At 43.6% G+C, this 16,605-nt stretch overlaps 1 protein-coding gene across 2 annotated transcripts in view; it reads left to right on the top strand.

Annotated features, from left to right (window-relative positions):
- Positions 1-16,605, top strand: part of ZMAT4 (zinc finger matrin-type 4) — a 246,193-nt gene that overhangs the window by 211,001 nt on the left and 18,587 nt on the right. For both annotated transcript variants that reach the window (XM_083456650.1, XM_083456651.1), the window contains exon 6: positions 14,075-14,171. In XM_083456650.1, coding sequence (XP_083312776.1) covers positions 14,075-14,171 — 97 coding nt within the window. The remainder of the gene's footprint in view (positions 1-14,074; positions 14,172-16,605) is intronic.

Raw genomic sequence — 16,605 nt, 5'->3', positions numbered from 1 at the left:
ATTTAGCATTGAGAAGTGGGTTTTCCCTGGGAAATAAGATATATATCCACTCATCTTGACTAAGCTGGCTGAGCACTGGCTAAACCATGATAGGAGATTTATGCCATCATACAGTGGTACCTCTAGTTGCAAATTTAATTCATTCTGGAGGTCCATTCTTAACCTGAAACTGTTCTTAACTAGAGGCGTGCTTTTGCTAATGGGGCCTCTTGTTGTCGCTGCGCCGCTGGCACACCATTTTTGTTCTCATCCTGTGGCAAAGTTCTCTACTCAAGGTAACTCTTCCAGGTTAGCGGAGTTTGTAACCTGAAGCATTTGTAACCTGAGGCGTTTGTAACTTGAGGTAGCACTGTATCTCCAGCTCAGCTGGGTTTAGAGACTTATGCTGGCATCGCCCAGCTGAGACAGAGATCGACTGGATCCTAATATGCTCAGCCCAGTAGATCTGAGCTCAGAATTGGGCACTTAGACCTTCTTTTTTACCCTAATGGAAGAGATTAATAATAATAATAATAATAATAATAATAATAATAAATTTTATTTATACCCCGCCCTCCCCAGCCAAGGCCGGGCTCAGAGCGGCTTACAAGCAATAATAAAAACAAGATGAATGATTACAACTTAAAAACAAAAGTAAAATACAACATTAAAATAATGGAACATTAAAATATTAAAATGTAGCCTCATCGCAGGAGGAGAAGGAAAAGAAAAAAGAAAGAGAGGGAGGGAGGGAATCAAATTGGCTCCAAGCCAAAGGCCAGGCGGAACAACTCTGTCTTACAGGCCCTGCGGAAAGAAATCAGATCCTGCAGGGCCCTGGTCTCATGAGGCAGAGCGTTCCACCAGGCTGGAGCCAGAGTTGAAAAGGCCCTGGCTCTGGTTGAAGACAATCTAACTTCCTTAGGGCCTGGGACCACTAGGGTGTTGTCATTTATGGACCTTGAGGCTCTCCGTGGGGCATACCAGGAGAGGCGGTCCCGTAGGTATGAGGGTCCTAGGCTGTGAAGGGCTTTAAAGGTCAAAAGCAGCACCTTAAATCTGACCCTGTACTCCACCGGGAGCCAGTGCAGCTTGAAAAGCACTGGGTGAATATGTTTCCATGGCAAAGACCCCGTGAGGAGCCTCGCTGCAGCATTCTGTACCGCTGGAGTTTCTGGGACAGCTTCAAGGGCAGCCCCGCGTAGAGCGAATTACAGTAGTTAAGCCTGGAGATGACCGTCGCATGGATCACTGTGGCCAGGTTGGGGCGGGAAAGGTAAGGGACCAATTGCTTGATGCGGCGAAGGTGGAAAAATGTCGCCTTGGCTGTTGCTGTAACTTGCGCCTCCATGGAAAGGGAGGCGTCAAGGATTACACCCAAACTCTTAACGGAAGGCAATGGCACTAATTGGGCCCCCGCAAGAGAAGGGAGTTGGTCCCTCATCCCCATGCCATCCCGACCTAGCCATAGGACCTCTGTCTTCGAAGGATTTAGTTTCAATCGGCTCCCACAAAACCATCCAGCCACAGCTTCCAAACATCTGGTCAGTGTGTTCGGGGCCGAGTCGGTGTGGCCATCCATCAACAGATAGAGCTGAGTGTCATCAGCATATTGGTGACAGCCCAGGCCAAAGCTCCGGATAATCTGGGCAAGGGGGTGCATAAAGATGTTAAAAAGCATCGGGGAGAGAATTGCGCCCTGCGGCACTCCACACACCAAGGAGTGGCGCGACGACATTTCCCTCCCTAGTGCCACCCTCTGTCCCCGACCAGAGATAAAAGAGCACAACCAGTTACGGGCTATGCCCTGTATCCCCACGTCTGCGAGGCGGTGGTCCAGAAGATCATGATCGACCATGTCAAAGGCTGCTGACAAATCTAAAAGGATCAGCAGTCCTGACCCGCCTCAATCTAGTTGTCTACGGAGATAATCTGTTAGGGCAACCAGAGCCGTCTCCGTCCCAAAACCAGGACGAAAACCGGACTGAAATGGATCTAATGGTGGAAATGCAACAACTGCCTGAACATTAAAGCTCATGTTAAATTATTAAATGCAGTAGGACAGAAATTCTGACTTTTTAAATCTACAGAGAGATGACTAAAACAGTGTGTTACCTGCAGAAAACTTTAGAACAGTTTTGCATCCGTGTTTTGAGTATTCATGCCTAAAAGATGCCCATAGGCTCTATTTACTGCAATTCAGCAATTCACAGAATATACACAAGCTCCAGGGTCCTCTGAGTCATCTGAGACAAACCTTTAGATTAAGAAACATATGTGTAAGCCCACCTCACACTCCTGGGCAGAGTATTAACAATCACTTTTAAGGACCATTGATTCCAACAAGAGACTCAAGCAAAAGGTGTTAAAGTGTTCAACTCAGACTGGATGATATGCATTGCATAAGTGTGTATGCAGGCATGTTTTGCAAATTAAAAATTGACCTTCTTTGCTGTACAAAATTGATCCTATAAACATTGACCCAGCTTGCTAAATCTATTTGGTGAACAATGGAACCATTTGCCAACTGTGAAAACTTCCATTCATGGGGATAGGAATATGGTGCATTATGTGCCAACAAAATTCTGATCCAAAGAGATAATAAACCCCACATACTGTGATCAACATGCCTTGTTCCCTTTCCTCTCCACCAGCTGTCTGGCTGTTTACAAGAGAGGAACTTGGGCCCACCTTGTCTAAAAGCATTGTCTAAAAGGACAGGCAGAGGCTGTCCCACGTTTCAGACAATGGACATTCCCAGCCCTGCCTGGAGATGTCAGAAACTGAACCTGGGACCTTCTGCAAGCAAAGCAGGTGCTTTGCCCCTGAATCACATCCCTTCCTTCCTCATGGTGAACTCATTGAGGCGGATATTAACATCTATCCAGCTCGCACGAGGTAATTAGAGGCTGATTATGGGGAGTAAATCAGTCTCCCTCATCTCTCCAGGGGGGAGAGATGCAGTTTTCACCCGCTGTTGCCATAAATCACCCCCGAGTTCGGAAGAAGGATGGGGTGAGGCACTGGGTGTACAACCCTCAGCGAGTTTCGGAACTCCTCCGAAGCTACTTCCAGGAGTGAAACTAGTTAAAAGGAAGCTACTTCCAGGAACGAAACTAGTTAAAAGGAAAAAAATTGGAGAAAGATAACGCACATGCTTCAAGAGAGGCAGGAGGTTTTTATCTGCTAACAATTTTGCCACTGAAATGAAGAAGATTGAGACGGAAGATTACATCAAAGTACTACAGATAAGCTGGTATGTGGAATGGAATGCAACGGAACTGAAAGGGGGGGGGGAGATGACTTTTTATTATTTTTGCTCTATGTGATTAACTAATAACCCTCCCTCTTAGAAGATCCGTCACAACAACTAATTGGCAAATGGAACTAAAAACGAACTGTGTGGGAATAATATGAATTTAAAGGTTTTACTCTGTAAAGGATTTGGAAAGAAGAAAGGCTCTCTTTGTGATGCCGTAAGAATGGAGATTTGATGCGGAAAGATAGACCTGTGTTGCAGGAGGTTTGGTCTTGGGGAAACAAAAAACAAAAACAAAGCCAAGTTATGTCATCGCATAGCACCGTTCCATTTCTGAGGAAAATTTTAGGAGCACAGTTTAGGAGTATCACCAAGCGAAATATTTGTTGTTAATGGGGAAACAGTGGAAAACCCAGCCTCTGGAAGTCAACAGTGTTCACCCCTGAAAGTCACTGATTCTGGAAATGTACTTCTAGAAGAGTAATGGGATGCAACTAAAAACGAACTGTGTGGGAATAATATGAATTTAAAGGTTTTACTCTGTAAAGGATTTGGAAAGAAGAAAGGCTCTCTTTGTGACGCAGTAAGAATGGAGATTTGATGCGGAAAGATAGACCTATGTTGCAGGAGGTTTGGTCTTGGGGAGGGCGAGCCGAAGATTTATTATTTCAATGAGATTGTGAACTGGAAGGGGCAGCACTCCTGGAAAAAGACTAATTTACAATGCAACAGGTCGGGAAAGTTAACGAGCGAACTTTTATACTGCATTTCATCAGAACGACAAGATGGCGATTGCTTGCTCGAGCGGAAATGCCTGGACTATTGGATGAGAGTGATTTACGAGAGAGCAGTACAAAGTCTACACAGAAATACAAATAAGACTGTTTTTTTCAACCCACTTGCGGAGCAACTCGGAGGTGAATGAAAAGGAAAATGAGCAACGACAAGGATTGAGAAGAGGGGACTGGAAATATCATTCTTAATATGAAAGCAGCAGAAATATTCGAGGATTGGACTCCTGCTGATCAAGAAGCATGGGTACCCCCCGCAAAAATTTATAATTTGGAAAACAATTGGATTACATGATATGTATTGATATAATTTGGATTAATTGGTTTGATGTGTTTAATTTGGTAATATGAAACTTAATAAAAATTATTAAAAAAAACAAAAACAAAGCCAAGTTATGTCATCGCATAGCACCGTTCCCTTTCTGAGGAAAATTTTAGGAGCACAGTTTAGGAGTATCACCAAGCGAAATATTTGTTGTTAATGGGGAAACAGTGGAAAACCCAGCCTCTGGAAGTCAACAGTGTTCACCCCTGAAAGTCACTGATTCTGGAAATGTACTTCTAGAAGAGTAATGGGATGCAACAGTTAGTCAGAAATATCCAGTAACCATCTTGGGTGAACATCTCCAGTGCAGACGAAACTGGCAGATGCCAGCACCATAAGCACCCCTATTTAAAAGACAACAAACCATGCTTATTTCTGATTATATAGAGGTGTGTGTTTGTGTCTCCCTGCACAAAGAATATCCTCCATTAAGCCTCCAGGAGTGCATTTGGATCGAAACCTGTGATTTTACAACAAAACACAAAAGCAGACACAGGGGAAATCTGTTATTTCTTTTTCCCACCAAAAGTGATAAATTATTTTAACACCAGCAGTTTGCTGCAAAGGGAAGGTGTCCTGTTTGTCCGTGATATGAAATGGGGGGGGGGATGGGGGCATAGATGTCTGCAGGGATTTTTACAGGGTGGGGGTATTTTATTTTATTTATTTATTTGAGGGAGTGGAGTAAAACACTGGAAAGGGAACAGGCTAATTTCTCACAAGAAGAGTGTTTGTATATTTTGTCTCCTATCTCAGGTTCTAAGAATGATAGAACCTTACTCTTTTTCTTTTTCTTAATGAAAGCTGGGAATCTGGGCATGAAGGTTCATTGGAGGGGGAATTGTTCCCCTTGCCCCCACTGTGAGCACCCATAAATGGGGTGTCAACAGCACTAGATTGTTATAAATAAATACTGGTGGTAACAAATCCACTCAACAAACAGGTAGTTTGTTGAGTTTACAATTGTGTGCACCATTTATATTATACTGAGCTGTGGATTTGGGGAATAAGTTTTATATCTACTATATTTTTTTCAAAGCCATCACCTCCAGAAGATGCCCACTGAATATTCAAATCCTGGCAATTGATATTTGAAAGTCCACTGATTAAATATTTTTTATTTGATGAATCACCGGCATTTTAATTGCTTTACCACATGTTACCAAAACAATGAAGACAACCTTGGAGAGATACTGAGAAAAATATGAAACAACTTAAAATTTCGTAAGAAAAATCTAAACAGAGGTTGCTTTCAGAAACAAAAGACCTCTCCTTAATAAAGTATACACATTCCCCAGCAGAGTAGCATACCAGGTCTAAAAAAATAAACAAAAGTTCTCTGAAATGTCAGTCCCATCTATTAAAATGTGTTTTCATATATTCAAATTGTCTCCCGTGGATCAAATCAGCTTTACTTGACAAATTAAACCAATTTAACCCTGTGGCCCTCAGAAAAAGGTGACAAGGACCACCTTTTTCCTGATTGTTCTGAAGTTCTTGCTGTTCGAAGGCACTTTTGAGAGGCCTCCTTGCTCCCATCAGCACTTTCCCCCTGCATGGATTGCTCCCCACTTGTCTGGGGAGGGAAGAGCACAGGGCAAAGGCAGAAATGCTAATGTCTTCATCTCATACACCTCCAATTTTCAGAACTTGTACATGACATTCAGCCTCAAACATCACACTAGTTTGGGCCAGTATTGCTGAAACTGCTACTGGGATTGCCACCTTTGTTCAGCCAAAATACAGGACAGGTCAGCAGGGATGGGGAGCATGGAGGGGCAAAACAATTTTTTTTTTTTACCTGGTTCTAAAATGACTCCAATGACACATGTGGTTTACACTGCTCTGTTCAATGAAAAAAATAACAAAATGACTGATTTACAAGTGTAAGAAAAATATTGCATATTATATGCATAGCTTTGTAATGCTATTTGGTTTGACCCAAACCTGGAAGGAGCAGCACTCTATTTGACTTTCCATGAGTACTTTCTGTCACTTCACTCCTGAACTAAGCAATGGTTTGTTTGTATTCTAAGGGATGGTTTGTATTTCCTGTATCTTTTTTCTTATCTGCCAACCTTTTCTTTTTATTTGTGACTATGCATGTGCAGGAAAGGTATAGTATGGGGGTGCCAGGGGGGCTGTGGGGGGTGAACCAGTCACCCCCACACAGGTGACACCAGCACAGCCCCTCTGTGTGCTGTGTGCTCCTTTCTGCCCACCAAGGGTTGCATCTGCCGGGCAGGCTGCCCGCTGTGCAGGCAGGCAGGTAGCTGAGTGCAGCCCCACTTTGCTCCGGTGGGGGTGGCGTCAGTCCAGCAGTGGTGGCAGCAAGGGCTGGACTGGTAGATCCTCCGTCCAACGTGTGCCTGCACACCCCAGGCACTGGCAATGCTGTGTTGCTGTGCAAGTGTGTGTATGACCAGCGGTTGTAGTTCAGAATTATTCCTGGGTTCAATGATTTTTTATTTTCTAGCTGTCATCTACAGCAACAGACTACAAAACATAGCAATGTCTGAAAAAGAAGTTAATTGAAAAGATTTTCCATATTTGAACCATATTACGCTCCCATATCTTTTCTTTCTTTCCCACTTTTGGAGGCGGATATTTTTTTCAGGCTCCATTCCTGGTGGCAGCCATTTTGTAACTGGCACCCTTGGCACCTTCTCAAAATTCCAAATGTGCCCCCAGTCCCATAGCCTTTTCCTCCATGGTTTGTCTAATCTTCGCTGTCACTATTTCTTAAGATTCAGAATTCTGAACCTTCCAACATTCAGCTTCATTGCATCTCAACAAGTTCTAGTGCTATGAGAGAAGGAGGGAAACTTCCTTCATACCATGACTGTCATATCCCCTGAGCACAGGTAGGTCCATGGGAAAAAATTGCTCCAACAAAGATGGAGAGCAAACTGAACACTTTTAAGCCTCTGCTTCCCAACCACCTCTCTCAGGTCCTTGAAGGGTCAGTGCTCTGACCTGAAGACACAGGCCTGCAACATTCCTTGGTCTGGTGGCCTCTTTCAGGCACGGAGCAGTGATATGCCTTTGGTTTCTCAGGGGAGGGCCCCAAAGGCCCCGGTGGCACAGAAGGTTTTTGGAGATCCTTATGTCTGTATTTGGACAGGTAAAGGCTCACATCTGAATAAAAAGTAGCCTCTACTTGCCAATGTTTGAGTGCCAAAGGCCTGCTCCTTCCTTGTGTGCTCAGAAGCAGGCAACACTTCTAAACTCCAGCATCAATCTGACAGGCCAGAAAGGTTCTCAGAGATGCATGTATCCAAGCCCTTTTGAAGGCCTCCAGTGAAAGGTGTTATATAAGCACAAAGTGTTGTTATTGCTCTGCCAGAAGCAACTGATTTCCAAAATAAAAGATTTTGTGAACAGAGCAAATGCCCCATTTTCTGGCCTAGATCACTCCATTACCAAAAAAGAACAGGAAAAAAGTGAGATTTAAAAGCTAAATCTGAGATCTGCAATGTCAGTATCCAGAGACACTTTTAGCAGGAGACCCATGTTCTCCCAATTAAAAACAACAAAAACCAAAGAAACAAGCTGGCTGTTTAGAGCTATTAAAGTATGCAGCTATTGGGAGCAAGCAATAAATTTAATATTGGAAAATACAGGAATGAAAATTGGATTAATTATTTACTGATCATGGGACAAACTTTGTGGGTGCTGTAAGTAGCAGTGTAATGGAAAATGTAGAGGTTCACCATCCCTGCTTCTAACTCCTAGTTGTTTAACAATAGCAACAACAAAACATCCTTTCCCACCCAAAATATGATTCTGGAATGGGAATTTGTATGAAATGACACTCAGGTCAAGTCACTTCTGGTACTGAGAACCAATTCCTAGTATCAGAAGCTTCTCAGAGGTACTCTTTTTTGTTGTTTTTTTGTTCAACTTGTACATTGAATCAGAGAATCGTAGAGTTTGAAGGGACCCTGGGGGTCATCTAGTCCAACCCCCTGCAATGCAGGGATCTCAGCTAAAGCATCCATGTCAGGTGGCCATCCAACCTCTGCTTAAAAACCTCCAAGAACAAGAGTCTGCCACCTCCTGAGGGAGACCATTCCATTGTCGAACAGCTCTTTTGCACTTGGCTCTGGCTGGTGAATTTTGTGGTTCTGAGGGGGAGCCTTAATTCTGCTCACTTCAATGCATCAGGCCAACTCCTCCTAGTTCTTGCCTTTTTAAGAAAAGAAAGGGGGGTATTTTTGCCTCTTTGTTTGCAAACCTGCATGCATTTCTGGCCCAAGCAAGTGAGCAAGGGTAGGATGGCAACTTGGTTGGGCTGAAGCCTCTGCCAAGGGGGAAAGAAAGAGGAGGAAGAAATAATGCCATGCACTTGAAGTGCACCATATTTTCATGCTGATTAAGAGCTGCACTCCAGGAGGTAATGCGCAGGAGATAATGGCAGCTCTTGTTTGAACAAGGAGAGTACCACTTAGTGCTATTCTGCTCCTATTCAGCCCCAGAGACATATCACTGCTGATGTCTCTCTGGGTCTAGATTGCAGCTCAAGTAATCCTTTTGCAGACAGAAAGGAAACTGGTATTTTGTACCCTGAAAAGCATGGTAGTGGCTGGAGGAGGAGAGGTGTGCAGAGGCCAGAGAAAGAGCTATGAGTGGAGGGGTGTCCCATTTGCTATCTCCTTGGAGCCCCTGAGAAACCAAACTGAACCTTCTGCAACCTAGAACTGGCTCCATGTGTAATAATAATATAATATAATATAATATAATATAATATAATATAATATAATATAATATAATAATTATAATATAATATAATATAATATAATATAATATAATATAATATAATATAATATAATTGCTGTTTTATTGAGGGAAGGAGCAAACAGAATTTATTTGGGGTTTGCAAAATAAACCCCAAGACTGAAGCCTGTAAAAAGGAGAAACTTTCTCTCTGCAAGGCCTGCAGTTCACGAAGGGGTGAAAAGTTTACTTTGACTGGACTCTGACCGACTGAAGACTCAGCAGTTGGCAAGGCTTGGCTGCAAGGAAGTAACATTTGGAGTTTGTAAGAATGCTACAGGAAGGGACTAATGAGGATTTGTATGTTTTGCTTGCCAAACAGTATCTCAGCTTTGGAATGCTTTAATCTGGACAGTAATTGACATGTCCAGCCTGTTTGTGTTGTTTGAAGTACCTTATCAAGGAAGTAGAATGTCATGTCAACCTTCCTGGCAGACAGAAAATCCTGTACAGTGATACCTCAGGTTAAGAATATAATTTGTTCTGGAGGTCCGTTCTTAACCTGATACTGTTCTTAACCTGAAGTACTACTTTAGCTAATGGGGCCTCCTGCTGCCGCCGTGCGATTTCTGTTCTCATCCTGAAGCAAAGTTCTTAACCCGAGGTACTATTTCTGGGTTAGCGGAGTCTGTAACCTGAAGTGTCTGTAACCTGAAGCGTCTGTAGCCTGAGGTACCACTTTACATCCTATCTGTAACATGTCAAATGTCTCATACATCATGTCAGTTTCTTGGCTAACAGAACGTCCTGCTTCATAAATCATGTCAGAGTTCTGGACTACAATACAATATGTTCATACATCATGCAGATTTGCTTTCTGAAAAACCTACGTTATATAAGTTTTATGAGAACTGAGATCAATACTCCAGTCTGTTTAGGACTGGGGTCTAGCTGCAGCTATAAAATAAAGGCATTTCCTTGAACCCCTGCTTTGTCTTTGTTTGCCTGAAAACACCTGCTACATTATGATTCAGCAAACCTTCACTGAAGAAGAATTAATTACTAATGAATCTAATTATCCATGGATTACAACTATTAATGGAATGCAAGAGGGAAATAACAAGAACTTCATATTTTTTTATGGATCATTTGAACAAATAGACTGTGTGAAAATGTTGTGAGGATTGGTGGCATTACCTTCTAAAGAGGGCACTAACTTTGATTTATTATGGTTATGGTTTTGGCAAGACACCAGCTTGTTAGTAGATTGGAAAGGTTGAAAGAAGAAAATGCTGGAAGTCTTCCCAAAGCCATGGTCAGATGCCAGTTCACTTTCAGTTTGAAAAGGCAAGATGGTGTGAAGCTGTGGCATAATTGAGAATTCAGCTCTTGAAGGGGGGGGCATGAGGCTGAAGATGATTGATTGATTACAACATGAAGAGAAGGACCAATATAAACAAATATTTCACACAGTAAGTTACAGGATATAAACTCCACTTGCAAATTAATGGATATGGAATAGCTAAATACAAACGAAAGTCATCACACCAGTGACTGTTAAAATAAAGAATTAAGATCGGAACTGTGGTACTTGGATTAACTAAGAGAACTGGAGCGGGACCAAGGAATAACATCATCATCTCCTGATAATCAGAACACAGGAAGTCACCCCAAATTGTTTAATTCGGAACTGGATAATTGGCTCTTTTAATTGTATTGTGATTTGGTATTGTATTAATGTGGCTTATATTGGATTGCTATTAATGAAAAATTAATAAAAAAATATTTAACAAATAAAACTGTCTCCATGTGGGGTGCGACTGAACTGTTGGGAAAAGCCACTTCCGACATAAGGAGGAGGTGGTGTTGCGGGCTCACGCCCCCAACACACGCGCGGAGGTTGGCTTCAGCCCCCGCACGAACAGGGGAATCTTCGGGGCTCAGGGGGCATGGCTTGCCTCATTTAAGGCAAGTACGGCCCCGGGATCTCCCTCTTTGGGTCTGCTCAGCTGGTAAGGTTTTCCCACCTGCCCACCCTCTAAGGTTCCCCTTTCGACCTTGCTATGGACCTTGGTTGGTCGCCATTAAGGGGCCTGGTAGGAAATTTTTCCACTTGGCAAATTAGCACAGGCCATTTGGTTTTTCACCTACCTCGTAGCAAATCGTCACAACTCACTTGGTCTTGGCGATTAGGCATTGGTAGGGGTATTGTTGTGCAGATCTGTTGGGGGGGAGGAGTGCCATCACCTCCCCCCCAAATATTGAAGAGTAGTCCTGTAAAGGATTCCGGGGGGCGTGGCCTCGTCCGAAGCCTATGGAGGCCAGGGTCTAAAGTGCACCCCCGAGCGGTGACCCCGGAGGAGTCCCTAGTTGATGTGCATCAGCAGGGCTCCCCCTGCTGGTGTTAACCCTTCCCGGTCTTCAAGCAAGCAGGCTGAAGCCAGGTAGTCTGATAGGACCAATGCCTAAGCCAATACCACTCTTTACCTGTAACCAATAAAGTTGTGGCCTAATTTTGCCCATTAACCTTAAATATCTGTGTCACGTGTCTTTATTTCTACTGGTGGGAGGTGGGAACTCGCCATGCAACTGAGGAAGCTGCATCCACTTGGGTACCAGTCCATTAAAAACAAACCTATGTAGGTGATGTCAGCAGGTTTCAGGAACTCCCTTCATTGTGAGATTTGGGGGGTGATTTGTGAGTTTGTTTGGGCCCTCAGTGAGAGCCAGCATGGAGGCATGGAGTCCTGAAAGCCAGGATGCTGAGGGGTGCTAAGTGGAGAGACACTTAAGCAGTAGAAAGAAATGTTATATACAGATTGATTTATTAGTAATTTGTGTTAAATGTTTTATTTTTTTGTAACATTCATTATTTTGGTTGTCTATTGTTGATTTAGTTTTCTGTACTCCACTTAGAGATGTAGAAATTATCTTAATAAATAAAATAAAAAGTAAGGTTTTTCCAGTCCATTTGGAAATGTTGGGGTTTTTTGGGACTCCAGTTTTGTCTCTGCCCACCAGAACCATGTGGCCCCTGGAAGGCTGCTCAGAAAGGAATATGGTCCTTCAGGTGAAAAAGGTTCCCCATCCCTAACACAATTCATTATTTAAACCTTTAGTTGTGATAATACTGTTACATGCTACCCATCGCCCTGAGCAGTGAGGGTGTTGCTTGCTGCTGAGTTTTGATTTCATGGAGTGAAAAAACAGTGGAGACTTGTGGTGCTTTATATTATCTGATTTATGTACAATCAGAGGTGCAGAGCACCGTGGAAGCAAGTAGACATCTATGGCAGGTAGCCAAATAACTGTTTCGGCAAGCAAGCAGCACTGGGCTTTATATTGTCAAAACCAACTTCAGCAGAAAATTCTGCCTCTGTCCGCATCTCTCTGTCTCTGTCCAAATTCATAGTTGTCACTTTCCCTCTGGGTTGGACCAATCCCCCCCTCCCTCCAGTTTTGTGAAAATAGTCTCCCTGTGGAAATGTGTGTGTTATCTTGCTATTTTCTGCTGCTTTTTGGAGGTGAGAGAAATTTCCCCAAAGATTTTGGGAGGCAGTTATTGCTGATCTTACAGGTCTCCCCAGAAGGTGTGACCAAAGAGATGCTGCAGAGAGAGCCTCACATTACTAACTGCATTTATCGGGATACCTTGGGAGCAACATAATGTGGCCTCACTCACAGGATGCAAGAAGGTGTCATTTTCCATCCCACCTTGTGTCACATGAAGCACTGTTTCCATTCCACTGTCCTTTGTTTTCTGCCAAAAACAACATTATTTGTCTCACTGTCTGCTGTGACAAAATTGCACAAATTATATTGGCATTCCACCCCATTAATTTCAATGCAAATGATGCAATCCAGTGGGGGGGAGATCAATTACATATCATTTGTGGAATGAAAACAGCAGCTGGATTGATTCCCATTCTGGACATGGGATGAAGAAACCATTTCTACTCCCTTTTCCATTTTTGGTAATGTTCTTCCACATCCCTACATCAGTCCCCAAGGTGTTCCATGAAGTGTGACCTATGGGAAGCTGCAGAGAGAACATTCATTATCCCGTGAGAAGCTTTTTCAAAAGTTGAAATAGCAAGGGAGGAAAACAGAAGCCTTAGCCACCTCCTACAGTTAAGTCAGGATAACAGCATTCTCCCCCCTCCTCAAAAAATAAATAAATCTGGAGGGTTTCATTGCATTCTTGTTCATTTCGCAAACGGTCAAAAAAGAAATTTCAAAATGTTTGCACAGCTCTGTTTTTACAGACTGGACAGAGATGTCAGACCATTAAGGAATATTAACATTCCTTTGTTAAGTAGCTGACCAGACAAGAGTTTGTCAGGTGATATCAATCCAGTATGTGAATTCATGCTAATAAACACAGCCAAATTTCTAATAATAACATGCAGTGTCCAAAATGAATTTTCTGAGCATGTGCAAATGGACACTATTCCCTGCTTTTCAGACCTATATGCAAGTGAATGGTGACAATCACATTTTAGGTGACTGTCAACATTTACTTCTGAATCTTGTCAGTTTTTAGACATTTACAAAATTTGTCTGGGATTGTCACCAAATTTCAGGCATTCACTGTAACATATGTTAAGCTGATAATGGCTGCAGAACCATCTGTTGCAGCAATGGGGAGACATAATGTAAGATTATACATTTTGGGAATCATCAGTCACAACTGAGCACCATTAAGCTTCAATGGAAGGATTTAAGTATGAGAGCAGTGGGATATAAAACTCAGGATGTGCGCTGTGTTTGGTCAAATCATGAACCAAATCAGGTCAATTTGTGTCATATACAGATCAATCTGAAGATCCTAAAAATTAGCAAAGGGCAGATTGGCTTGTTCTGAATGTATTTGCAGAGGTTTGTGCAGATCTGTAGCTCAAAATAGCCGCTCAGAAAGCCAGACAAAGAGTGTGTGCAAAATGTTGCCATAATTCACTGTGAGTATAACACAGTGCAACTAATTCTGATGCCTTCTGTCCACAGGTCTTAAGCGGAGCTATACCTGTAACATCTGCAATGTCACTCTAAACTCCATAGAACAGTATCACGCACACCTGAAGGGGTCCAAACATCAGACCAAGTGAGTAACCCTTTGTTGGCTGGCTGGCTGGGTGTGACATTTTGGTGAGTAAATCTGAGAGAGGGGGCATAAGGTCACTGCCCCTCCCATCTTCAATCCGATCTATTTTGGAAATTAGGGTTGTGCCCTTGACTTTTGAGTATGATCATAATGGAGAGACAGGCATGGAGGAAAGTTTTTGGATTGCATTCTCAAATACAGGGAACCTAAGATGGGTTTTCCTAGCAAGAGAGAGATTTAGACATTTAAAAACAGGAAAGTAGACAGCTGCGCAAGTTGGCTTCCACAGCATTTAGAGATTTGAACCCAAGGGAAATCTGGGAACAAAACAAAAGCATGCATTTTTGAGAGTATCTCAAAACATGTTGGGAACCAATTTCCTCGTTTACCTGTCATTCCACTTTTCACTTTTCCTGTAGTTCTATTTTGATCCTCTCTCTTGCGTGAGTGAGAGAGGTTTCGAATTGCTACATGTTGTAGCTCTCCTGGAATCACTTCCGAATGTAGCAGAAGGAGCCATGTACTTGGAAGCTTTCTTTCTTCATAATGCCAGGCACATGGGAGAGAAGGTTAAGGCTGAGTCTTTCTTCTTGACATGCTAACTTGTCACAGACAGAAAGGCTGTGGGAAGGGTTGTTGCCAAAACATTAGAGCTATGTGTAAGCAGCATCTCAAAAGTTATCCACCCTGTTGGTGTCAGAGAAATCAGGAGGATCATTTCACTAAATTTCTCCAGGGGGAGAAGAGAAATACTCTAGCACAGGGGTGTCAAACTCAAATTCATCGGGGGCCGCATCAGCAGTTTGGTCACCCTCAAAGGGCTGGTTCGAGTTCGAGTGTCTTCAAAGCCCATGACACCTTTAACAGCTGGATTAAGTAATGCAGAGCTTCTGGCTCATGGAACACTAGACCTTGATTTCATCTGAATACATATATGAATATAAAAATTGTTTCCTATTTGGCTTGGTGTTTAAGTTACACAAGATGTGCAGGTTTTAATTTTTCTCATTCCCCAAATTTTAATCGAGCGTTTGTTTGGATTTTCCCCCCTTTGCTACCTACCCTAACCCTTTGAGGAGGGCGGGAACTGATGGCCGGACCCTGTAATAACATTGAGGAAAAAATTGCATGATGTGTAAATACCCTAAAAAATAAACCAATTCCTTATCAGCCTTTTTTCCATATATAAATTTTTGCAACGCGCACCCTGCGGAAGCCGCACCTGACGTTATTTACAAAACATGCACTTGCGTATCGAATTTGCTTTTGAATCACGAATCCCCAGAGGCGGAGGATGCTGTTCATTGGGCAGCGCGGAAACGCGCCTAAAGAAATAAAGAAAAGCAAAGCAAAAGCACGCTGCCCCGAGTATTCACAGGGCGCGCTCCCGAAACACAAGCGCGCTCTCGGTCTCCCTCTCTGCAAGGCGTGCGAAGCCAGCTCTGCCCTTCTCCGCATTCCACCTCGCGCAGGCGCGCTGCGCTCCCGCCGGGACTTATTTCACCCCGGCGAGCCCGAAAAGAAGTTGAGAGCAGCAGCAGCGGCCTCCCATATCCAACCCCGCCCTCGCCGTGTCAAATAAGTCTCAGCTAGGTAGCTGGAGGAGGGGGAGGCCGGCGCCTGCGCAGAAGGGACCCGAGGCGCCCTGCGCGCGCGCCGCAGCCCAAGCTTCCCTCACAGATATATATAGACCAGACTACACGGGCCACATGATGAGGTCTGGCGGGCCGGATTCGGCCCGCGGGCCTTGTGTTTGACACCCGTGCTCTAGCAGTTGCTCAGGGGTGGAGTTCACCATTAGAAAATGCCATAGCACAGCTTCTTTTTAATATAAGGTTTTCTTTGTAGAGCACAAGCTTCATTTGTCCAGTGAGTTTCTGGGCCCAATTCAAGTCATTAGTAAAGGTAAAGGTAAAGGGACCCCTGACCATTAGATCCAGTCGTGACTGGGGTTGCGGCAATCATCTCGCTTTATTAGCCGAGGGAGCAGGTATACAGCTTCCGGGTCATGTGGCCAGTATGACTGGCGAACCAGAGCAGCGCACGGAAATGCTGTTTACCTTCCCGCCGGAGCAGTACCTATTTATCTACTTGCACTTTGACATGCTTTCAAACTGCTAGGTTCACCCTGTCGCGGGGATTCGAACCACCGACCTTCTGATCGGCAAGTCCTAGACTCTGTGGTTTAACCCACAGCACCACCCGCGTCCCAAGTCAGTAGTACTTGCATGCAAACTCCAAAATAGCTTGGAATCCAGGTGCCTAAAAGATTGCCTCCCCCAGTATCAACCATCTTGGACCGTATGGCCGGCAGATGAGCCCCTGTTGGCAGTCATGTCACTTGGGACTCAGCTATACAGCTGCAAATAAAACGTTTTAAGTGTGTTTTAAGTGCGATATATATTGTGACACTAGATGGCCTTATGGAAAATTC

The sequence above is a fragment of the Podarcis tiliguerta genome, assembly GCF_965153285.1.
Source record: "Podarcis tiliguerta genome assembly, chromosome: 8".
Classification (NCBI taxonomy): domain Eukaryota; kingdom Metazoa; phylum Chordata; class Lepidosauria; order Squamata; family Lacertidae; genus Podarcis; species Podarcis tiliguerta.
Note: the sequence above shows the minus strand (reverse complement) of the source record. Positions and strands in the feature narration are given on the sequence as shown.